Source organism: Perissodus microlepis, chromosome 1, assembly GCF_051167445.1.
Source record: "Perissodus microlepis isolate ML-2025 ecotype Zambia chromosome 1, ASM5116744v1, whole genome shotgun sequence".
NCBI classification, from domain to species: domain Eukaryota; kingdom Metazoa; phylum Chordata; class Actinopteri; order Cichliformes; family Cichlidae; genus Perissodus; species Perissodus microlepis.
In genome coordinates, this window is record NC_140461.1 from 38,221,481 (window position 1) to 38,245,964 (window position 24,484).

At 42.4% G+C, this 24,484-nt stretch overlaps 1 protein-coding gene across 13 annotated transcripts in view; it reads left to right on the forward strand.

Moving 5' to 3' along the window:
- The first annotated feature begins 9,176 nt into the window (after window positions 1-9,176).
- herc1 (HECT and RLD domain containing E3 ubiquitin protein ligase family member 1) overlaps window positions 9,177-24,484 on the forward strand; it is an 83,543-nt gene continuing 68,235 nt past the window's right edge. For 8 of the 13 annotated variants that reach the window (XM_084922922.1, XM_084922937.1, XM_084922954.1 and 5 more), the window contains exons 1-15: window positions 9,177-9,526; window positions 11,448-12,424; window positions 12,612-12,707; window positions 16,498-16,692; window positions 17,819-18,130; window positions 18,397-18,493; window positions 18,695-18,838; window positions 19,541-19,668; window positions 20,761-20,905; window positions 21,144-21,315; window positions 21,997-22,131; window positions 22,281-22,446; window positions 22,586-22,711; window positions 23,468-23,689; window positions 24,117-24,269. In XM_084922922.1, the coding sequence (XP_084779048.1) occupies window positions 11,474-12,424; window positions 12,612-12,707; window positions 16,498-16,692; window positions 17,819-18,130; window positions 18,397-18,493; window positions 18,695-18,838; window positions 19,541-19,668; window positions 20,761-20,905; window positions 21,144-21,315; window positions 21,997-22,131; window positions 22,281-22,446; window positions 22,586-22,711; window positions 23,468-23,689; window positions 24,117-24,269 (3,042 nt within the window). In that variant the 5' untranslated portion in view covers window positions 9,177-9,526; window positions 11,448-11,473. Of the gene's footprint in view, window positions 9,527-9,961; window positions 10,081-11,447; window positions 12,425-12,611; window positions 12,708-16,497; window positions 16,693-17,818; window positions 18,131-18,396; window positions 18,494-18,694; window positions 18,839-19,540; window positions 19,669-20,760; window positions 20,906-21,143; window positions 21,316-21,996; window positions 22,132-22,280; window positions 22,447-22,585; window positions 22,712-23,467; window positions 23,690-24,116; window positions 24,270-24,484 lie in introns of those variants that run through there. The other 5 variants (XM_084922976.1, XM_084922984.1, XM_084922991.1 and 2 more) reach the window with 2 other exon arrangements.

Genomic DNA, 24,484 nt, shown 5'->3' on the forward strand with positions numbered 1-24,484 from the left:
AATGATGTCTCATGCTCCCAGAACCACTAATTCATAATTTAAGCCCGATGAATCCTGGCACTGTCATCTTGGAATAGGCCAATGCATCAGGGGAGAAAAAACCCATTCATGGAATAACCTGGTCATTCAGTATAGTCAGGTAGATTCAAAGATTCAAAGTGTTTATTGCCATGTGTCACAAGAGAAAAGGCGTTTCTCTGTGCAATGAAATTCTTTCTTTGCTGTCCACCCACAGATGCCGATTAATATATACAATAGAAACAGAACATATAAAATACAAATAGTACAAATAAATAAATGAAGACAGAAAAGGAGACAAAATATGGAGGTGTGAAACAGAGATGTGTGCAAAGAGCTATAGCTTAATATGCTGGCTTAATATGCAGGATGACCTGATGTGCACACTTCAGAAGTGTGCACAGTCCATGTTGGGGGGGGTGTGGGGTCTGTGAGGATGGAGGCAGCTCTCCTCTGGACTCTGTGATGGTAGATGCTCTGCAGAGAGGGCAGCGGAGTCCTGATGATCTTCTCTGCAGTTGTTATCACTCTCTGCAGGCGTTTGCGGTCCATAGCAGCAACTGCAGCAACCTCAGATCATAGCACTGCCCCCACAGGCTTGTACAGTAGGCACTAGGCATGATGGGTGCATCACTTCATCTGCCTCTCTTCCTACCCCGATGCATCCATCACTCTGGAACAGGGTAAATCTGGACTCATCAGACCACATGACCTTCTTCCATTGCTCCAGAGTCCCATCTTTATGCTCCCTAGTAAACTGAAGCCTTTTTTCCCCGGTTTGCCTCACTGATTAGTGGTTTTCTTACGGCTAAACAGCTGTTCAGTCCCAATCCTTCATATTGTGTGTGTGGAAATGCTCTTACTTTCACTATTAAACATAGCCCTGAGTCCTACTGTTGTTTTTCTTCAATTTGATTTCACCAAACATTTAAGTGATTGCCGATCACGATCATTCAGGATTTTGTTCTGGCCACATTTCTTCCTCCAAGACGATGAGTCCCCACTATCCTTCCACTTTTTAATAATGTGTTGGACAGTTCTTAACCCAATTTTAGTAGTTCCTCCTTAGACGTTTTCTCTGCTTGATGGATCCCAATGATTTGACCCTTCTCAAACACACTAACATCTTTTCCAGGACCACGTGATGTGTCTCTCGATATGGTTGTTTATGAAATGAGAAGCAACTCATTGCACCAGTTGGGGTTAAATAACTTGTTGCCAGCTGAAAGGTAGTTGCCAATGCAGTAATTGTCCAACAGGTGGCGACTTTTTTTGGCCAGGCAGTGTTCAGGGTCATTTTTAAATGCATCGGGTCCCTCGAAATGCTCTTTGTTTCCATAAAGGTCCCAAAGAGATCTGTTCCTAAATTAGTACAGTATGTCAGTACTTGATCTGTCTTAAAATGTGATGTGATGTCTGAGAGCAGCTCTCTGTGCAGTCTTCATCAGCAAGATGCTGCTCTCTCTCCATGCTGACCAACACCACGTGGTCGGATCAAAAGCAGCATGTATTCCTATATTCTGACAGTAATCATTTGCAGTGAGAAGCACACATATTAGCAGTGTGCTAATAAAATAAAAAATGAAAAGTTATAATAGCTCATTTTTCCAAAGTTACTTTGAATTTACTCATTTTGTGAGACAAAATTTATATTTCTCTTTCACTCAGCTTGCAGCTTTTATTCCACACACAGTCCACATTATGATTTGAAAGCTTTTTTACCATCCTTTAACTCTAGTATCACTTTTAGAAGTGATTATGTTGTTAATTATGTTGTTTTACAGAGAAACACGAATGTAATGCAATGAGTATACTCAATACATTACTTTTTTTTAAATCCTATAGGACAAGGAAATTCTCCTGGGAGTGATTAAGTAACATACTCCAAATACTCCAGACTGAAAAAGTCAGTTGGATGAGTCATGATTAGTTCATTACCAGGCCTCTGGAGAACTACAAGATATGTTGAGGAGGTAATTTAGCCATTTGAATCAGCTGTGTTAGATCAAGGACACATCTAAAACATGCTGGATGCTGGCCCTTGCGGCCTGGAGTTGCCCACACCTGCAGTAGATGATACGCAGACAATCAGGCAACAAACAGAGGAAGACAAAGGGCTTAAATACACAGAGGGATAACGAGGGAATGAGACACAGGACGAGAGGAAACAGGCACAGAGACATGGACTGACACTGGAACAATGAGAAGCACAGATATGAACACATGATCAGATGTGACATAAGGAACACAGAGGAAGCACAGTGACGGAAACCAAGAGACCAAAAACTATAAATAACAATGAAATCAAAGACTACTAACTCAAAATCCCAAAACGCTGGGTCAAAGACCCAGGACCGTGACAGGTGAAACGTTCCTCCCACTGAAAACGCTACGTCCAGATGAGCAGAATCAACTTTTTGGATTTCCTCACCTGGATCATTGAGTTTTTGACTTTTAAGAAAAGTACGTTTTGTATAATATGTGTAGTACATTAACTTTTTTGAGTAATGAGCCAACACTGCTCACAACAAAGAGTGGTAATACCTCCAACATGTACAAACATCTGCACAAACAGCATGCAGTTCATTTGCAGGACTGTAGTGTCTTTGAAATGCTGCTTTGTGACGGTGGTGAGTCTCAAACTGGAGACAGTGAGACATAAGTCATAATAATGGAATTGCATAATTCTGAAGTATCATCATTGTATAAGTATAACATGATAAAATTCCACTCTTGTGTGTGTTGGTGGGTCGTTTTTTTTGCAGAGGTGGGACTTACCATAGGTGCCCCCCCTTGGGCTTCACACACCTGTGAGTGATTGCACACCTCTCTCTGTTAACCTTGTCAGAAGCCCCTACTTAAGAAAGTGGCTGAACTTCAGTCTTTGTTGGATTATTGAACTACTACAGTCAGTGTTCAACACCACGTTTCTCCACTATAGTTGTCTTATTCTACCATATCCCTTTAACCCCTAACCTCATTTATGCTTTAAACCAGGGTTTGACAAGAACGCTGCAGGACACCAGCCCTTGAGGCCTGGAGTTGCCCTAACCCGTCACTGGCGACGGGTTAGGGTTTAAAGGGTTATCCTGTTGAGAAAAGCTAACCTTTGTCTTCTTGTGTGCACATTCCTGTGGCAAGATTCCTCCGTGGTTAGCGGTGAGTTAATCAGTGTTTCTGGATCTGAATTGTTGTTTGAGTCCAAGTTGAAAATAAATTCATGTAATTTTATAGACGAGTCCTGCGACTGACTCCTGTTTGCTGAGCGGACTAAGGGCCTGGAAGCCAGTACATGGCAGTGGACCCAAGCGCAAATACCAAACAGAAGACATCAATGGAATATATGAGTTTTATTGCAAACACAAGAATAACAATGACGAGGGGGCGTAGGATGGGACGTGAGCACGAGGCAGAGAATCACTGACGTGAGGCACTGCAACAGAGGGATAGTGTAGTTAGATATGGGGATGATGAGCGAGAACCAGAAAGAGAGACTTGATGGCTTACTAGCAGGTGGAGGTTGTTAAGCTTAGAGGGGAGGCAGCTGAGGGAGCGTCCGACAGGTGAGTGAAAAAATGCGATTCCAACTTTAAGTTCCAGACGATCCAGAGAAGACAGCAGACAGGAGGAGCAGGTGAAGGAGGTAATTAATTAGGTGCCAAGGGTGAGTCTGTGGAGAAGTTTGGAAAATCTTGCCAAGAAAACCAGTGTTCAGGTAATTGACTGCAGGTAAGCAAAGTGATGACTGGACGAGGAGAGCAGGAGGTAGCTGACAGAGTAGCAAAGAACTGATGGCAGCTCTGGTCTTTAAGTACAGGCTCACTGGAGCCATCGATGGAGGGCAGACCCAGGCTAGCACCAGCAAACAGGAAAAACCTGACCCTGTATGACGCACACTCTAGATGCAAGAAGCCCAGCTAAACGGACATAAAGTCTCTCTCTCTGCCCTGTCCCCCATATCCAGCACGAAAACCAAAAATAGAGCAAAAACACCTTTAAACCATTTATTGTAGACATGCTCCGGATGGGAGCAGTGTTTTTGAGGTAGATTATCTGAGTTTGTGTTGAAGCTTAGTTCTATTTTGTGTGCCATTTTGGCCTCGGCACAGCCTGACAATTTAACAATTTGCTGAATAATAAATACAACAGTGGTTTTTAAAGAAACGTTGTTTCTGTGGCTGCTTGGGGAAGTGAATGCCTGTCCCGTGTTTTATACCAGCCCCCTGGATGGGAAACAGCCTCCTGCTAATGTAAGAAAGGCTTCCGAAAAGGGAGAAACAGCTCTTAATTTATGCCCTAGTTTAGGTTGTATGTATACCTTTTCTTGTCAATACTGTACTTGTGATTTATTTATTTATTTATTTTGCATTTACAAAAAATAATTTGTTTAAAAATATTATTTTAATATGGCAACAAAATGGTTGGTTTTGTTTTTAAACAGATTTTCAAATGAGCAGCTCATTTTCTTTTTTGAACATGTATCATTGTAATTCATAAGACCAAAGTGTCCTAGCAAATTAATCGATGGAATCATTGACAGAATACAGAAAAAATTGAATACAGCTCTAATTTTATGGTCATTTTTTAACTTATTTTTTTAGAGCTGGTCCTATTTTCTGCAGTACATAGTTATTCTAAAAGCAGAGTCTAAATTTTGTTTCAATTTAAAGTCCATGGCAAATATGTGGTCTGGTTTCCTGTGTTCGCTGACGTCTTCCTTCTTCGTCAGGATTAAGTGTCATGATTCAGTCTCTCCCAGTGGATTCCCAGAAATTAAACTGTGCAACCCAGCTCACACAGACCAATATTATCACAAATTATACCTTGACTGTGATACATTTAGAGTTCTGTTTATGATCACCTGGTGAATAATTTGAAATGTAATTTCAGAGCTGGGTTGTCATTCACTGTGCTTTCATTACCTTGAGCATCACTTTTCATGGTATATAAAGTCTTTGTCATTTCATCCAAATGATTATATAATGATATAATAAGCATATGACAGAGGTCGTGTAGAAGTGGCAAAATCATTGAAACTGGAAAAGAGATTAAACCTCTTTTATTCTTAAATCCCTCACAAGTGAGTCTCCAATTATGAGGTTTTTCAGAGATGCTCGATGATGAAGGATGTGTTGAGTTACCTGAAGAAGGTCCCATTCCCTGAGATGAATGTGATGGACCTACTCACCTTCGGATGATTCGTAGAGCAGGTGGAAGAAGCCAGGAACCCGAGTTCACAGCTGAGTAATGGTGAGGAAGAGCATAGACGGTCTGTCGCAAGTGGAGGGAATGCCTGCTCATCCAAGATGTTGAAAACAAGCTTTGTGGCAAAGCTCCAAGTGAACACAGAGCATTTATGTACAGTGAAAAAGTGAAACGGGGCTAAATTAGGTTGGAACAGTTGGAAGGTCCAGTAAATTTGATAAAAGTACTGTAACACAGAGCAAACAGCAGGCAGACAAAGTAAAAAATTAACTGCTGGAAAGTTGAACATTATCAGGTAAAGAGCCTGATGTTTTTCTCAGCAGCTGACGGGAAGCAAATCAGAGCTAAACTTAGAGAGAATATTGGACTTTCAAAGTGCAAAGACCACTTCAAGTAAATGCCCAGTTTTCTCTGCAAATGTTTGATGTGGTAGTGGGTAACACAAAACTGTTAGGGTCTAAGGGTCAGAGCCATTTCAAGGAAGCAACACTGCATGAAAAAATGTAAATTTTCCATTGTTTTCATCTGAAAAAGGGCTTGTTAAACTACTAGAAAAACAAATTGTTCAAGCTGAGGATCTAATGACATAACATTGTTGTCCAAATGTTTTACATGTAACTGTCAAGGCGGATGGAACGGACTCAGGCACAGACGCAGGCTTTTCAGGGTTAAAGGTCAAAGGTTTATTTACAGTCACCAATGTGCACGATATATATAAAGTGCAGGCAGGGGAATCCACACACGCCATGTTCCTCAAACTCCACAATCATCTGCCGTTCGCTCACTCTCCTCACACTCAAACATGGGGATCCAGGGAATCTATTTACAAACACAAAAGTAGCAGTGGCACGCTGAGAGAGTTAAACTAGGAATTGTGCCGATGACTGACAAACTGCCTCAATACAGATGTTTCCATCCCATCTGTTGGAATGCTGTGTTTTGAGTTGCTATATTTATTATATTTGAGTGAGGGCAGAGTTAGACTGATGCAACTCTTTAGTAGGATTGCAGTAAGGGTGTCAGAGTCCAGTTACATTAACCTTTAGTCTTTATTGATATTGTAATGTTTTTCTTGTTCTTTTTCCTGTTCACAAAAACCAACCTCCATCCAACCTTCTTGTATCATTGTCAGCCTACTATAGGAGAAATCAGCATTAATCTGACCAACATCATTGTAAACAAAATGGTCCTTTGACCAGTGAAGTTAAATGTGTGCAGAGACTAGAACAGATCAACTCTCCGGTGCCCAAGGGGGCTTTACCTGTAAATTTAGTTATGTATTCAATTATATGAAGGAAACAAATGACTACAAAACTACTGTAAAGTATTTATTGAAATGTAATTACAAATGTGCAGTAGGTCAACAAAAAAAAAAAAAACCCAATAAGGTACAATGTCTTGATGCATGCTCAATCATTCTGTTCCATTCACTCTCTGTGAGTGGTACTCATGGCCATTGATCAGTAGACTTTGATGGTCCACTCAATGGTCATGACAGTTTGCATATTAATGATCAAGGAACTGACCTCACAGCCTGAGTGGGAGAAACGTTTCGTCACTCATCCAAGTGACTTCTTTAGTCTCAGCTGACTGCAGGTTTCCCCAAACTGTCACGGCTGGGGCAGCAGTCGTGTCGTGGAATGAAAAGGACCCAAAATGCAGGCCGCTGACTGATGAAGAGTGTGACGTTTATTTACAAGGTGGGATAGTGGCAAGCAAGCAGTGAGGCATGACAAATAACTGAATAAACCTAAACCGGGAGAACTAAATAACAAACCTGAAAGCATACAAAAGGGGTGCGGGGCAGCGAGCCGCAGAGACAGGAACGAAACACCATGGAACACGGGAACGAAACACCATGGAACACGGGACCGAAACACCATGGAACACGGGAACGAAACACCATGGAACACGGGAACGAAACACCATGGAACACGGGACCGAAACACCATGGAACACGGGAACGAAACACCATGGAACACGGGAACGAAACACCATGGAACACGGGAACGAAACACCATGGAACACAGAAATGCAGACGAACGCAGACGAGCCGACAACGAACACAGACCGACACCCACTAAATATACACACACAAGGTAATCGGGTAATCACACACAGGAGGGAAGAACAGCTGATCCTAATACACATGATGACTGGAGGACACAAGCTGAACACAATGACAACAGACAGAGACCTTCAGAATAAAACAGGAACTCTAGAACACGAACCGGACACAAGGGGGGAGGACACAGAATACCAAAATCAGAATAACTAGAACAGAGGAAAATAATCATAAAACACAAAACGCTGGGTCAACGACCCAGCACCATGACACAGACTTATACACAGTACATTAGCACAATAACTGAAACCAGCCCACTGAATGAACAGTGGGCTGTGAGGTCAGTTCCTTGATCATTAATATGCAAATTGTCATGACCATTGATCAATGGCCATGAGTACCATTCACAGAGAGTTGGGGAATGGCTGCAATCACAGCATTGTAAGATGCTGAAAGATGTACCCTTAGCTCCACTCCTTGATTCAGAGATTTCCCTTTTCATGTAAATGGCCTCCTTGACTCCACGCTCAAACCAGCATTCGTCCCTGTCCAGGATGTGTACATCCTCATCACTGAAAGAGTGTCCACTGGCCTGTAGGTGTAAACAGATTGCAGAGTCCTGGCTAGAGTTAGCTTTTCTGTGTTGTGCCATTCGCTTCCCCAGAGGTTTTTTGGTTTCCCCGATGTATAAATATCTGGGAAGGAACCTAAAGAAAGTTCCAGCTGATCCAGGAGAGAAGGACAACTACTGCCTAATTGAAAACCCTTAGTGATCCCATAGTGTCTGGAGTATCGGCACAGTTGAGGTGCATTTTTTCTAAACACAGCATATCTGTGGCTTTTAAACCCCAAAACACGCTGCACCAAAAATTGATCCACCCCAAGGATCAGGTCCCCTGACACAAACAGAGTAATATAGTTTATGAAGTGCCAGAAGGATTGCCAGGATTTATACATTGGGGAAACCAAACCAAACCAAACAACCTCTGGCTAAGCAGATTTAATGTTCCTATATTGCCACAGTGGGTCCTCCTGCTGCATGACAATTTCCAGCCTCATGTGGAAAGACTATGCAGATATTTCCTGGAGAATGAAGGAATCGATACCATTGACTTCCTGCTTCCTCTGGAATATGTTTTGGTCCATCTGATGGCGCCAGATTGCACTTTAGACTATCCAGGAAGTCAATGATGCCCTGCTCGAAATCTGGGAGGAATCCCTGAGGATATCATCCATTGTCTCATTAAGAGCGTGACCAGACATTGGCATGAATACAAGTGTGTGGAAGCCATAGAGTTGTACTGAAATTTCTGCAGAATGATTTAGCCTGGAACATATTTTTTTTTGTTTCACTTTCATTTTTGGCATGTCTTTGAATTCAGCCCTTTGTAGGTTGAACGTTTTCATCAAATGATACGACATCCTTTTGTTCTCAACACATTACCCAATATCTACACAGGAATGATTTTTTTTCCCTCACTGAAATTTGATAGATGTGTTTTAAAGTATTCCTTTAATTTGCTTGACCAGTTTACAATATACAGTATATAGGTAATCCGATCAGAAATAACAACAATAAATAAATAAAGATAACAATTATACTTGAAATGTTGAAAGACAAGAGCTAAACATATTAAAAATGTGCGTCTTCATTTACTTTGGTTTGAGTTTTAAGTTATTCAAACACTCACAGTAAGGTTGAGTTTTAAGAGTATTTATGTGATAGCAGCTTTGACCTGTAATGGTACAGAACAGAATGACGCTGTCAGGGTGAGGCCTATACCATAAATGATAATTAAAAGTGACATGGCATCGAAATCAGCTGACCACGAAGACTATCATGAAGCCCTTTGTCTCTGTGGCCGTGAGCTACTGTGCGTTACTGCTGATGGTTTTGAGCACATGGGCACTCAGAAATAATACAGGGAACATACTGACCAGACAAACGAAAATCAGACAACTAGAGAAGCAGACAGGCAGATAGAGAGATAGACAGGTCTCAGCGTCATAGCCCGGGGCTGGGGCTCTGTACGGGGTTGACAGTGAACACACTGCAGCTTGCAGGATTCACTCGCTGCAGGACGAGGCGGGCGGAGGCATGGAAATCGTTGCATGCCACTGTCTCTTTTCACGTTAACGTTACCGCCACGGCATTGACCATACTGCTTTTGCTTGAAATGAAGCTCAGTTGGATTGTTGTGTAACCGCACAGAGAAAAGGAGGCCTTTCGCTATACTGGTGAGCGAGCTTTTTTTCCCCAGCTAGCGTTAGTCAGCTGTAGCTAGCAAGCTAACACACTCGGCGCTGATGATACAGCAGATAAGCCAGGCTGATACTGGCCAAAATAGCTCACCTTTCACAAACCTGTGCTTTATGTACAGCCATGGATGCTCATAACTAGGTTGTTACCCCCCGTTACACCCGCGCATGAAGATGTCACGTTTATGTTTAGGTATTTTAACCTTTGGCTAACTGAGGGTCGTCAAGAAAGTTAGCTACAATCGCTGACAGTAGCAGCGGTCGATAGTTGTTTCTGTTTTGTTTTGTTTTGCCTCGTCTCAAAACTAACCACTAACATGTAGCTTGTGGTTTGACGCAAGCGCTAGCAGTGCTGCTAAGCTTACTGCCATTTCTGTTACTTTGACAGCCCTCTGCAGTGCTGTCACTTTGTGAAACTATTAGCTGCTGGTGATTATCATTGCAGAAAAACAGCCTTTCCAACCTGACACAAGAAACAAGTTACTAAACCGCTCGTCATTCAAGCCAGCTGTGTCACACCTAAGTATCATCCGGTGGGTAGCTGTTTGTTAACCTTAGAGGCTACAATAAAGCAGCGTTAACACGGCCGTTGCTCTATGTTAATGGTATCTGAACATCTAAGTGCTGTCTGTAAGCGTTTCAGTTGACATGTTGACCACGATTACATGACCTGACACTTTGGTTATCTACACTACAGCAGAAAACTTTATAAAATTCACGTAACCCTTCACGTGTGTCTTAGTTAGCATACATTTTGAAGTTTTCTAATCTTAAAAATGTAAAAAAATGACCATGTAAATCAAATATAATGAAAAAATGCCATACTACAATGAAATATACCATGACGACATTCCAGAATTGTAGCTTATTTAGTTTCTGATTCATGTATCTACACAGATCAGCTGCAGCCTTTAAACCGCAGAGATTTGAAGCAAATATCGATTATCTTGCCACATTGCTGGGAAACACTGGATCCTAGCCATTGTGGATGTTATGCTGACATGTACCAGGGCACTCCCTGACATCAGTGCCCCCCCCTGCAGACAACACAAAACTGCCCAGGATGGGCTTGAGGAACATAATAACCAAAAGCTTTCTTTAAATTCCTCAGATCCCCATCTGTTCTAAAGCAGTATAGGATGCACTAGGCTGCCCAGTCCAAAAGACCAAGCCGCAAAACACGGCCCAACTACAGTAAGATGGAACCATAATGCAATATAGTAGATGTTTGTATTGCTATTTCATTCTCGATTTCAGAATTATTGCAGCCCTAATTATAACAGAACACCTTTATAGTCTATTTGTCTGACCTTTTGCAGCTTTATGCGCCCTCTAGAGGCCTTTGATCAAGTGATCATTTGCTCCTTACCTTACGCAAGTCTAGAATGGTTCATAGAGGGGATCAGGCGTTTGTGGTTGTGGCGCCGAAAATGTGGAACGATCTACCTCTCCGCATTAGAAAGGCCCCAACTGTCACTCTTTATAACTCTCATCTTAAAACACATTTTTTCTCTTTGGCTTTTGATACTGCATGAGAGTTACCAATTCTTTTTATCCTAATTTTCTTTTAATTTTCTTACCCGTTGTTGATGTTAATGTCACTATTTAATTATTGCTTTGTACAACACTTAGGTCAACTCTCTGTTGTTATTAAATGTGCTTTATAAATAAATAAATGGAATATAGTGTTTCAAACATGTCAGGCTGACTTTATTCTCAAATGTACAACTAAACTTCACAAACAGCAGTAGTGATGAATGCAATCAATGTACAATTTATTATTTTACAATGGGTCATATCAACACGACTGTTCTCTGATAGCTGTTCTATAAGAGGGTACATATATAAATTTAATCAAAACAAATTTAATATTAACGTTTTGCCCACTCCGTGTTTTCAGGACTGATGGCTCCAGAGTAACATGCCATGGCTTTAATGATCCCCCCTGTGAAACTGAAATGGCTGGAGCACCTGAACAGCTCATGGATTACCGAGGACAGCGAGTCCATAGCCACACGGGAGGGAGTTTCTTTGCTCTACTCAAAGCTGCTGGCCAACAAAGAGGTTGTACTGCTGCCCCAGCAGGTGCTGTGTCTGAAGGGCCCCCAGCTCCCAGACTTTGAGCGCGAGTCCCTCTCTAGTGATGAGCAGGAGCACTACCTGGATGCTCTGCTCAGCAGCCAATTGGCGTTGGCCAAGATGGTGTGCTCCGATTCCCCGTTTGCTGCCGCTCTGCGGAAACGTGTGCTGGTGCTTCAACGCGTCTTCTACGCACTTTCCAACAAGTATCATGACAAGGGCAAGGTTAAGCAGCACCAGCACTCACTGGAGAACAACTCGGGTTCGGCTGATCTGCACTCTGTCAGTGAGCGGCCACGGTCCAGCACTGACGCCCTTATTGAGATGGGTGTTCGCACTGGCCTGAGCCTTCTCTTTGCTCTGCTGCGCCAGAGCTGGATGATGCCTACTGCACCGAACCCAGGTGGAAATCCTGGGAGCAACATAAACTTGTGTAATGATGTCATTCACACAGCCATTGATGTTGTTAGCTCCCTGCCAGCACTCTCTCTTGCCAATGAGAGCAAGATCCCACCAATGGGACTGGACTGCCTGTCCCAGGTTACCACCTTTCTGAAGGGAGTGACAATGCCAAATTCTGGGGCAGATATTTTAGGGCGGCGGCTGGCCTCAGAACTACTACTGGGGCTGGCTTCACAGAGGGGTTCTCTGCGCTACTTGCTGGAGTGGATTGAGATGGCTTTGGCTGCGTCAGCTGTGGTCAGTACGATGGAGCAGAATAAGTTGCTACAGAGCCAAGAAGGCCTCATTAGCTATGATTGTTTCATGAACATCCTCATGCAGATGAGGCGCTCTTTGGTAAGTAAATGTTAACAATGTACCCGTTAATTTTTAGTATTATAAATCCAGTCAGAACTGGTAATATATGCATGTCATTCCTCATCTCTACAAGAAATGGTATACTGCAACAGTTTAAGTGTTATTAAGTGCAGTGTCCATGCTTTGAAGCTATGAGTGTTCTCATCATTGAATTGTCTTCTTCCAGGGTTCCTCAGCAGATCGTAGCCAGTGGCGAGAACCCACACGGACCTCTGATGGCTTGTGTTCATTATATGAGGCGGCACTCTGTCTTTTTGAAGAAGTAAGCAAGCACATTTTTTTCTTTTAAGAAATTGTATTATTGCGCCAAAAATAACACCTTATAATGGCAGTAACTAAATTGTTTACTTTTGGTGTTGAGTTGGGTAGTTCTGTTCCACTCTGGCATATTCATATTTAATACTGAAATCCTGAGTGAAAAGAAAGCAACTGGACTTCAGGCTCCTCAACCTTCACTCACATCTTGTGTCAGGTGACCTCAAGTAGGGATGGAAATCAAGAACCGCAGCAGTTCAGTTCCTTGGAATTGTTCGTTTTCCCATTGATTGTGCTTTTTGGTCCTACTTGCACTTGTGCTACAATCAACTGATTTCAATTCGTGTGTCAGAGGAGGAAAATAGTGGCGCAGTCTACAGCTGGATATGGACATTACTTTAATTTTAATTGCAAAAAAGGATGAGAGCACGAAAGTATAGTGGATACTGCACCCAGGACAGAGGCGACTGCATAACACAACTTCGGCTCTTTGCAAGCATCCGCACAGACAGAATGCTAATGCTAATGCTAAGCTCGTCAGGAACCCAGAGTGGTGTTCAAGCTGAGTAAATGTCAACACCCGCCCAGCAGTCAGACCCTGAACTTCAACAGGTAACAAAAGAAGTAATTATCAGCCAGGCTCAGATCCTCAGTTTCTATCTGCTTATTTTTCTGCAGTAGAATCACTGTGGCAGTCGCTTTGAGCTGTTTTCATCTTTGCTTTGTGTTCATACCAAGAGAAAGATCACATGTGTGTCTTCATTAGAATGAGGATTTTTGTTGGTGTATGGAACTGTAGCCTGTAGGTTTATGAATTACTTTCTCTGGTCAGTAATTAAGTAATGTACTGTATTACTTTTAAGAAAAGTAATGAGTAATGTATAATTCATTGGGTTTTTTTGAGTAACGACTCGAATGGTGATCACAGCAAAGAGGGGAAATATCTCAAAATATGCACAAACATTTAACCATACAGCACGCATTTACTTTGAACAAATGTAATATCTGTAATAAGCAATAAATGTTGCTTAGAGATGTTGGTGACTCTCAGTGGGGCCAATGTGAACCTAATGTGAATCGAATCAATAAGTGATATTAATAATGGAATCAGAATCTTATCAATTCAGTTCCCATTCCTACTCAATGGGTCACATGATAGGATGACTTTGAAAGCAGGGCTTCCATAGTGTAGTGTTAACTGCTTCACATAATATGAGAAGTTTCTAGACCGAGAGGAGACACAAACCCAGCCACAGGGTAGTGCAGCTGGTGCACTCCTGATGCCACTCCCACTCCTGGGTTAATGGGAGGGTTGTTCCAGGGAGAGCCTAAAATCTGTGCCAGATCTGATGTGGTGCCCCTCAAGCCGCCGAAAGTACTGCTAATGACTTTGGAAATTTTGTGGATTTATTGTAGTCAATATCATACAATGAACACAACATGGGAGACCATGTTAAAATGCTTTATTGTACAGCAGAAGTAAACATGTTTATAGCCTGGTGAAATAAAACAGCTTTGGTCTCTGTCACCCTTCTTCATAACAACTAACAACAACATACTCTGTTTATTAATTCATGAATCTGGATGCCGGAGTGCTGACACAGGAAGCTGTAGTTGTTTTGTAGCGCTGGTGCCTTTTGGAGTATTTTTAATGGAATTAAAATGCTTCTTGCTGACTTAGTTTTGGGGACTGAAATTCATGTACCGTTGATTAAGTGAATTTCTTACAGTTAACTAGCACAGAGCTGTGCCATATTACCAAAATCTTATATCCCGATATAAGTGGTTTCTTGTCCCGATAGCAATATATATATATTTAAAAAAGCCTGTACATCGATTGCAGAGGGTTCAGTCTCTCGTGAAGAAATGATCCTTTATTAAATGGCATACCATGGACCAAAACCTCTTCTAACGTTTGACTCTGTGGTTTATTTTGAGAACCTGACGGCGCTTTTTTGCTGCTCATTCGATATATCATCATCAGATATATTTCGTCTTATCGCACAGCTCTAAACTAGCAGCTGTATGTCTGTGTTTATGGCTGCATCTTCCACTACAGCAGCCAGCACTCCACTTTATCAAAGATGGTAACTTGTAGCTCCAAAGCACTTAACATACCAATTACTGAAGTGCTGATGGTGACGTCACTGTGACTGAAAGCAGGCTGCTGGTGCATTGGATTTGTAACTGAGAGTATTAACTGTAAAACAGAATGCACAACAATATTTTTTTCACTGTATTGTTTTGATTTAACCAAATTCTAACACGACTAATTGTGAAAGTTTACTTAGCGAAAGAAATGAGTCATGCTCTTGATAGAAACACAATGCCAAGAGGTCAAGTGACACAGAGCTCTGAGGAACTACCAGGAAAACTAAATCTCTGATGGACCCTTACTTAAGGAGAAAACTCTGGTACTTAAGAGCATTGTTGCCATATTTTCTACGATACCATTAAGCAACAAAAGCTGACTATTTAATACAGTTTGGGTATTTTTAAATTAAGCGTGATCTGGCAATACAACTGGAAACGTTAAACTTAAGCTTAACACATTTCTGTGTTTGCAAGTTAGTTCAAAACTGCCTTTCATTTCTTCCTTTTGGTGCTGAGATGTCAACAGCAGACCAGTAACCACCATCACCGGGTTGGTTAGTTGCAGATAATAGACTTGCATTAGTTTATGTTAGCGAATAAGCGAAAGAACAGATAACTCACTGGAAAACAGGGAACAAAACTGAGAAACGTAGCTCGAGAGGTAGAGCAGATCATCTGTGGTTCAATCCCTAGGTGCTCTAGCCTTCATGGCAAATATCTTTAGGCAACATACTAACATGAGTTGTTTTCCGTTCATCGTGAAAGTTAGATAGAAAGCACTTGCATAGAAAAAAAGTGCTTGTGTGAATCGGTGAAGCTCCATAAAGCGGTTTGAGTGTTCAGAGTAGAAAATTGCTTTATAAGAACTAGTCCATTTACCAGAACTGCTAATGGGGATGTCACTGTGACTGAAAGCCGTGCTGCAGCCAAGCAAAGCATGGGTTACTTGTGGACGCACCTTCAACTGACCAATAGAAGCAAAGCAGGAGGGAACAGGTGAAAAATTCAAAGATCAAAACAAGTATAAAAAGCAGAGACAGTGGTTGCAGAGGACAGGGTTTATTGTTTTTAACACTTCAGGTCTTTGTATGTTATAACTTCGCTCTTCTCCACGGCTGGCTGATGGACCAGCAACAGCAAAAGCTGAAGTGGTTCAGAGACCAATTATACCATGTACAACTGGGAGTTACACCCTGAGGCAGCAAAAGTACATTTTTGTGTCTCTGGGCTTTATGCCAGACTGTTAGAAGCAGTTGAGCTAGCTTAAAATCAGTGGACAAAAGCACTAACTGGTAGTAGCTAGCTCAACTCAGCAGAGGTGTTCTTATTGAAGTGAACAGCATATGAACTTGGGTTGCAAGACGGACCTCAAATATGTCATTACAGATCATCTGCCTTGAAGCCAGGGGGCGTGGGGGTACAGTATCCCGTACTACATATGTTTTACCGACAGAATCAACTGAAAGGGGAAGTGGCACAAGTTATGAAGTTAATGTACGTACGAGGAATTCCTGTGAGCGTAAAGCGCAGGCTTTGCTCTCAACGATTGAAAGGGAGAGCCCATGAGAAGAAAGGACTATTATTGTTAACTGTGAATCATGTAAATAATAATAATAAAAGTAAAGCTTACTCTAGAAGAGTTTCAGCAAAAAGCTATGCAGCTGGAAATAAGTATAATGGCTCCTCTTTTTGTTTTCTCCCAGGTATGTCGAATGGCATCGGACTACTCTCGCACTTGTGTTAGCCCGGACAGCATACAGACTGGCGAGACACCTGTGGTGTCGGAAACCTGTGAAGTGTATGTGTGGGGCAGCAACAGCAGCCACCAGCTAGTGGAGGGAACACAAGAGAAGATACTGCAGCCCAAGCTGGCTTCGAGTTTCGCAGATGCACAAACAGTAAGAGCAAACCTTTCTACTGTAAAACTTCATATGTTGAGCAAACACCAATTCTTCAACTCTGTTCTTTGTAGAAAGTTAAGAAACCTGTCATCAGCTTCAAATGGCAAACTGGATGTTGTCTTTTAAAGAGGCATTACTTTTACTGATCACAAAAATGGTTCGATGTAAGATTTCACTGGTTTTCTCACAGAGATTAAAGCTGTATTTGTTATTGAGACAGGGACTGTACTTTAGAGATGATGGAGTGAACATGATTCTGATTTTACTTCCAACTTGGTTTGTTTATGTTTTGGGAAACAAATGACTGTGAAACATGAGAAGCTTGTAGAACTCTGAGACCAGGTTTCTTTTTGTTTGTGTTCTAATTTTTTTTATTCTGATTATAGTTTTACTGAGTTTAATATTATAATTAATTTCATATTGCAATATTTCCCAACAAGACTTAACTGGGCAGGCTGCCCAGTTACGTGACATTTAAATTATAATTTATTTTCATCTGACTGAGAGAAAAACACAATCTATGAGTGTACAAGCTCTCGTTTTGGAAGTTCAGTTGCTGTTAGCCTGGTAGTTCTGGTCCTCAGTGTGACTCAGCTGTCTCCAGTCTCACAGAGACTCCAGTGCCAACATCTTGGACTGCAGCTTTTAGCAGCAGGCTATGTTAGGCTCTGCAGATCCACTGTGAGTTCAACGGCCACGCAGCTCTGATGCAGCAGAGCAGGAGCAGAGCAAGTCCAAACACGAAACAACAGTTTGTTGCAGTTTCCCCGTCTCTCTAATCTAAGAATCTCTGAGATCCTGCAGTGGTATATCACAAGAACGGTGGTAAAGACCAGTCAGCTGTTCCGCACTGCATGTGCCAAGTAACAAAAATCAAAAATGTGGTGCCACTTTTGGCACGAGATGCTGTTTGCGAGGGGAGCAATAGCAGATTGAAACTGTTACTGTCTGTTTAGAGAAGGTTGGCTTAAACTGAAGCATGGCTAATGGGTAGTGGCTTGTCATATTTTCCTGCATCAAACCGTAGCACTCACTCACTCACTCAGTAACAGCTGCAGAATGGTGTTGAGTAAGCCTGCAGCCTTTCACCACAGAGACAAAACTTCTTCGCTATTCTCTTCAGATTGAGGCAGGCCAGTACTGCACCTTTGTGATCTCCTCGGATGGGTCTGTGCGGGCCTGCGGGAAGGGCAGTTATGGCCGCCTAGGCCTCGGAGACTCCAACAACCAGTCGACCCTCAAAAAGTTGACCTTTGAACCCCACCGTGCCATCAAAAAGGTGTCATCATCCAAGGGATCAGACGGCCACACGCTGGCCTTCACCACAGAGGGTGAGGTGTTCAGCTGGGGAGACGGTGATTATGGCAAACTGGGCCATGGGAACAGCTCAACACAGAAGTACCCAAAACTTATCCAGGGGCCGCTGCAGGGGAAGGTAGGATGTATACACTTTCACTCATGTAGCACAGTAAAGCAGCAGTGAAATCTAGACGGTCCAAATATGATGTGTCTATTTTCTCCACTTCTAGAAACTGTAAAATTCATACAGAGTCCTGTGCTAGTAGATGACGATTTAGCAGTTCTCGTGGTGAATTATCTTGTTGGCGTTCTCCTGTACCACATAGAAAACACACGGTCTTTTGAGTGTTTTCTATTTCCTGGCATCGGCAAACATTACAATGCGTTTGTATGCTTTGTCAGGTGGTGGTGTGTGTGTCTGCTGGCTACAGACACAGTGCTGCAGTCAGTGAAGATGGAGAGCTGTACACATGGGGAGAAGGAGACTTTGGAAGATTAGGTATGTTGTCGAGCTACAGTCCATTCATTTCCACCTTTGCTGTCAAGTAATGTGCAGATCCATCCAGTTTTTTGAGCATCAAAATATCCGTGCAGATGATTACCCTCTGTTCCAGTTGGTATATTATCTGCTGCTTTTCATTTGTGTTGCAGAATTTCCATTTGTAAATAGCCTGACCCTTTTTATTATGTGTGAATGCAGGTCACGGTGACAGCAACAGCCGCAACATTCCTACCCTGGTCAAAGACATCAGCAATGTTGGAGAGGTGTCATGTGGAAGCTCCCACACTATTGCTCTGTCAAAGGATGGACGCACTGTCTGGTCATTTGGGGGAGGGGACAATGGTGTGTACCCCTTCATTTGTCAAATAGACTTCAGAACTGAGGGTATAAATGTGGACATCTGCATTGGCACTTCTGTGGGACAAATAATGCCAAAGGTCAGAGAATGGCCAGTTGAATGGATGCTTTGAGCTGATAGGAATGCAATATTCATTCAAATAACCAGTCAGTACAACCAGGGTCTGCAGAAGAGCTTGACTGCACAACTTGCTAAACATTGAGTCAGATTGTCTACAGCAACTGGACAAAGAAGATTGGTAGGTTCAGAATAACACAAACGTATAGAGTGATCCTGCCTTGTACCAGTCATTTAAGCTGAAGGTGGTGGTTTAATTATGTGGGGGATATTTTTTGGCACACTTTGGGCCCTACAGTACCAACTGAGAATGCTACTGTTAGGTGTCCATTTCTTTATTACCACAGTGTACCCATTTTCTCATGGCTGCTACATGAAGGATGATGTACTACATCGCAAAGCGCAGGTCATCTCACCCTGGTTTCTCGAACACAACAGTGACTTCACTGATCTCAGATCTTAAACCAGTAGAGCAACTTCGGGATGTTGTGGAACAGGAAATTCGCATTAAGGATGTTTTGCTGACAAATCTGCAGTAAATCCATGATGTTTGATGTAACTAATGAAGTGGCCAGTATGTGTAAACTGCAAATAAGTTCATTTAAGAATGTTCATTCTGTGTCTTGCAGGGAAACTGGGTCATGGCGATACTAATCGAGTCTACAAACCAAAAGTAGTGGAGGCCCTGCAGGGCATGTTCATCAGAAAAGTGTGTGCAGGAAGCCAGTCATCTCTTGCATTAACTTCTACAGGACAGGTAGGACATGATTTGTGTTTCCGCTAACCAAGAGTTATAAAAAGTCTGCAATACAGTAATCTTAGTTTTAAGCATTAAAATATCTGTAAAATTATTTTGATCGATCTTAAAATTATAAAGTCAATCGTTATAGAAGTGCTTAAACATGATCCCCGCCCCCTCTCAGAGGGGGAAATAACCAATATGAAATCAGAACTCACTCGTGTAATATATGCAGTTTTGCCACAAACCACAAAGCAAATACACTCATACTGGGTGGGTCCTGTGGCTCAACCTGTCAGATGAGTTTAGAGGAGAGTGCACCGTTTTGTTGAATGACTAATTCAACTTGTCTACACGAGAAACGAACAAAGTTCAGAGGTCAGAAGAAGTTCAAACTGCTATCAATGGAAATAGAAAATGTCTGGAAAGTGCCACTCCTGGTCCTTATTTGGACAGTTATTCTTGAAGCATCAAATCATTTTCATTTCATTACACCTTCATGTTCAAGTTGTTGAATCTGAATTTTTCCTAATGCTTCAAAAGTTTCCCCGACATAACGTTTTAAAAATCTTTGTTCCTTTGCAGCTTATACACTTTTTGGTGTTTATAGCAACAAAGCCCTGCGTGGCTAACGCTGCACTAATATTCATCAAAAAGCTTGCAGGCATTTAACCTGCGAGTTCGTGTCTACCACAGGACAGAGGTGCACATCACAGGTCTGCAGGCCTGACAGCAGGAGGTGTATCACTGTTTTCCACTTGGTGATAGCATTTACATTGCAGTCTGCCTATTCAAATTAAACACGTTGAAAATATAGTTGCCATATTAAAAGATGCCCTAAAATGTATTCAAAAGGGTCTTAAAACATCTTGAAATTAACTTGTTTTTAGATCCTTGAAACTTGAAACTTATGGACTTTTATCCCAAAGAGGGAATTTCATGCAGCTGTTTATGTATTCCTACTGAACAGACAGCTGGTTGGACACAGTTCAATATTTAAGGTCAAGATTTGTTACATAATATTGTTCTTCCAGTTATTTGTCTCTGAGGTGCCGCTTCACTGCCCAGGACAGACAGCTGTGCTGATGCTGATCCCGCTCTTGTTTTCAGGTGTACGCTTGGGGCTGCGGTGCTTGTCTAGGCTGTGGTTCCTCTGAGGCCACCGCACTCAGACCTAAACTTATTGAGGAGCTGGCTACCACCAGAGTAGTGGACATCTCCATAGGGGACAGCCACTGCCTGGCCCTGTCACATGGTACTACTTTTCTCTTTTTGTGCGCTTGCTGTCTGGGATCAGAGTTAAAATACTCAAACTGTCTCTGTCTGTCAATTTTTTTGCTGACACAGAAAGTTTTTGTGTTTGTTGAGGGCTGTTGCAAGCAGCCTGATGTAATAGCAAATCTGCAGACCTTGTCAATTTAGGGTAATATGTAACTTCCAGCTTGAGATATGACATATCTGTTTCGACCGTGTTGTGCTTAATCCCGATGCAGACAATGAAGTATATGCATGGGGCAACAACTCTATGGGCCAGTGCGGGCAGGGGAACTCCACAGGGCCAATCACCAAACCCAAGAAGGTCATCGGCCTGGATGGAGTCGCCATTCAGCAGATCTCAGCTGGCACCTCTCACAGCCTGGCCTGGACTGCCCTGCCCAGAGACAGGTCAGCTACCGCAACAGTTACCACGAACTGATCCCATCATGATGATTTTCTCTCTGGAAATATTCACGTGGGACTGCAGGCAAGAGCTGATGTTGCAAGACCACTAGAGTTTGCTTTTCAGCTACTAGGAAGCACGAGTCAAAGGGCAGTAACTACACGTGAAAAGTACTGAAACTGCAAAACCAACACATCGATCTTGTGATTCAGAGTAAAGGCTACAGTAGTGGGTTTTATTGCAGTCACTCAGCAATCAGTCTCCAAAAATGCACCGAAAAGCACAAATCAAAACAAATACCCTGATACTGTGAGCATCCTCAGAGGTCCTACCTCTCAGCCTGGGAGATGAGTTTAGAAGAGAAGCACTGTGATTCAGCCTTTTTGTTAAATATGTAATTCAAGGTCTTTAAGGATATGCACTTCCAGGAACAGCTGAAAAAGGCCAACGGGCGTCAATCAGGGTGACGGCGTGAGAGAACTGCTGTTTAACAAACACATTTAGGTGTTAATTGATTAAAAGCATACATGTGAGATACATACAAATGTGGTTATCACAGTTATTGTTTGGATTTTGGTTTCACAGGCCTTTATGTTTATGACATCGACACAACACTTTACTGTAGATCAAAGTAATTTACTGTACCTTACATACTTTACTAATATTTACTTATTACTTCTTTCTAGGCAAGTAGTAGCTTGGCATCGGCCCTACTGCGTTGACCTAGAAGAAAGCACATTCTCTCATTTGCGCTCCTTCCTTGAACGATACTGTGAAGGCATCAACAGCGAGGTCCCTCCTCTTCCTTTCCCCTCATCCAGGTGAGCGTGTTAGCCACCAGCCGTCACTGGTGTTATAAACCCTCCTGGGCTTGCTGTATAGTCTTTCTTGCACTTAGTGAAATCATATATGACCAGTCAGAATGTAACCTTGCCAAGTTCTGGATTAAATTATTTTTTTTTATTTGAAGGGAGCATCACAACTTCCTCAAGCTGTGCCTTCGGCTTCTGTCCAATCATCTGGCGCTGGCCCTGGCGGGGGGCGTAGCAACGAGTATTTTGGGCCGGCAGGCCAGGCCACTGAGGAACCTCCTTTTCAGACTGATGGACTCCTCTGTGCCAGACGAGATTCAGGAGGTAAAAGATGCTTTTCGGATAATTGTTATCAACAGAGTAATATTCAGACTGCACTCATAACAGAAATAAGTCATGAAGGATTATGGGAGGTGATCAGAATGAAACCTAAAGCTGACTTTAAAATACTTTCTTCCTTCAGGCAGTGATTGAGACTCTGTCTGTGGGGGCAACCATGTTGCTGCCACCACTGAGGGAGAGGATGGAGCTTCTTCACTCTCTGCTACCTCAGGGTCCAGACAGATGGGAGAGTCTCTCCAAAGGACAGGTACCTGATGCTACATACTGTGTAGATGGAGCTGCACAGGACTCGTTGCTTGATGCTTTAAACAGCCTGTAAAGAACAGTGCCCCCCCCCCCCCCCCCGTCAGTATTTGTGTCCCTGGGTGTTCGTACAGTTTTATTGATGTATTTTCCGTTTTTGATAACAGTAGTAAATATTTGTACAGAAAAGATGTAGTATAATATAGTTTTTCAGCCCCTGTTATCCGTCATGTTACTATCAAACACCAGGTTTAAAGCCACTGGGAGGGCTCTGCTGTTGCTTGTAGACTTTTTGAAAGGTATTCTAGTTACTGTATTGAGAACAGTAATAATCAGAGTAGCAAATCCAGATTTTTTTTTAGAAGCTAAAAATCAATTTGTTATTTTTTCACCTGTTTTTTAAAATAAAATCTAATGATTATCAGGAACAAATCCATCAGTGCCATGTAGATACAAGCACGCAGGCTGAGGAACAGACGTAGCTGTGGACAGGATTCAGAAAGAAATCACACACTAAACTCTGAAACATGGGTAACTCATCTTAGTAATGTTGTTTTTTATGTTAAATAGCGTAATAATTTCAGAGGGGAGTCACAAAAGACCAAAAGGGAAATTAGTGGTGGGCAGCAATGGCATCGATTTACATTACCCTCATATATTCTCACTTACTCAGGTGTGAAAGATGAATTTGCTGATTGGTTCTGTCTCTGTTGCCTGCATTGCTCTGTTTCCTCATGAATGTTTGCATTTTGTGTCACAGAGGATGCAGCTCGACATAATCCTGACCAGCCTCCAGGACCACACCCACGTGGCCTCACTCCTGGGTTACAGCTCTCCTGCTGATGGCCCAGAGGTACTTTCATCTGGCCCTGCCTTTACAGCTCTCCCAGAGCCTGCCTACGGCACCACCACAGGCCACCCCGACACTCACCTGGCCGAGATTCTCATGAAGACGCTGCTCAGGAACCTTGGCTTTTATACTGTAAGTTAATACAGAGAAATGAACACACTGCACACTGAACGCTAGTTAGACTGCCTCTGGCTGTACTTTTCCTCTTGAGTCTTCTGACTCAATTATCCACATCATTCTGTTTTCTGCTCTCGCAAAGCCACAAATGGAACTCTGACATCCACACGAACAAAACAAAACTGGAAACTACTTGGATGAAATAACTTCTTTTCAGTTCAATTCATTTTTATTTATACAGCACCAAATCACAACAACAGTCGGCTTGAGACTGTTGTGTATATGAGATTTTTATCAGACCGTGGGAGCACTGCGATTTCAGACTCCTGTGTATGATCTGTACATGAACATGGTTTTGAAAATAAAGCTGACTTTGACAGTTGTAGACTAGTGTTAAATAAATGGAACTGAACCCACAGATGTTTGTGTTTGTGCTGTACAGGATCAGGCTTTCGGTGAGCTGGAGAAGAACAGTGATAAGCTGCAGCAGGGCACATCCTCCTCTGACAGCAGCCAGCCGGCTCACCTGCACCAACTTCTCTGCTCGCTGCAGAAGCAACTTCTAGCGTATTGCCACATCAACTCTGTTACTGAGGTACGGCTGCGCTCCTCTTTTTTAGAATAACTAGAGTGTGTAAACACATTTGTTTTGATTCTTGATGCTTAATAACTTAGAAAATAGTTTTCACACTACCAAAACATGGCAGGATGACGGGATGGGGGATTACAACACAATTTCATAGCCTCACAATGTTTTATTTGAAGACGTTATTTATTTCCGATTGCACTTTAATTTCAGATCATACATGG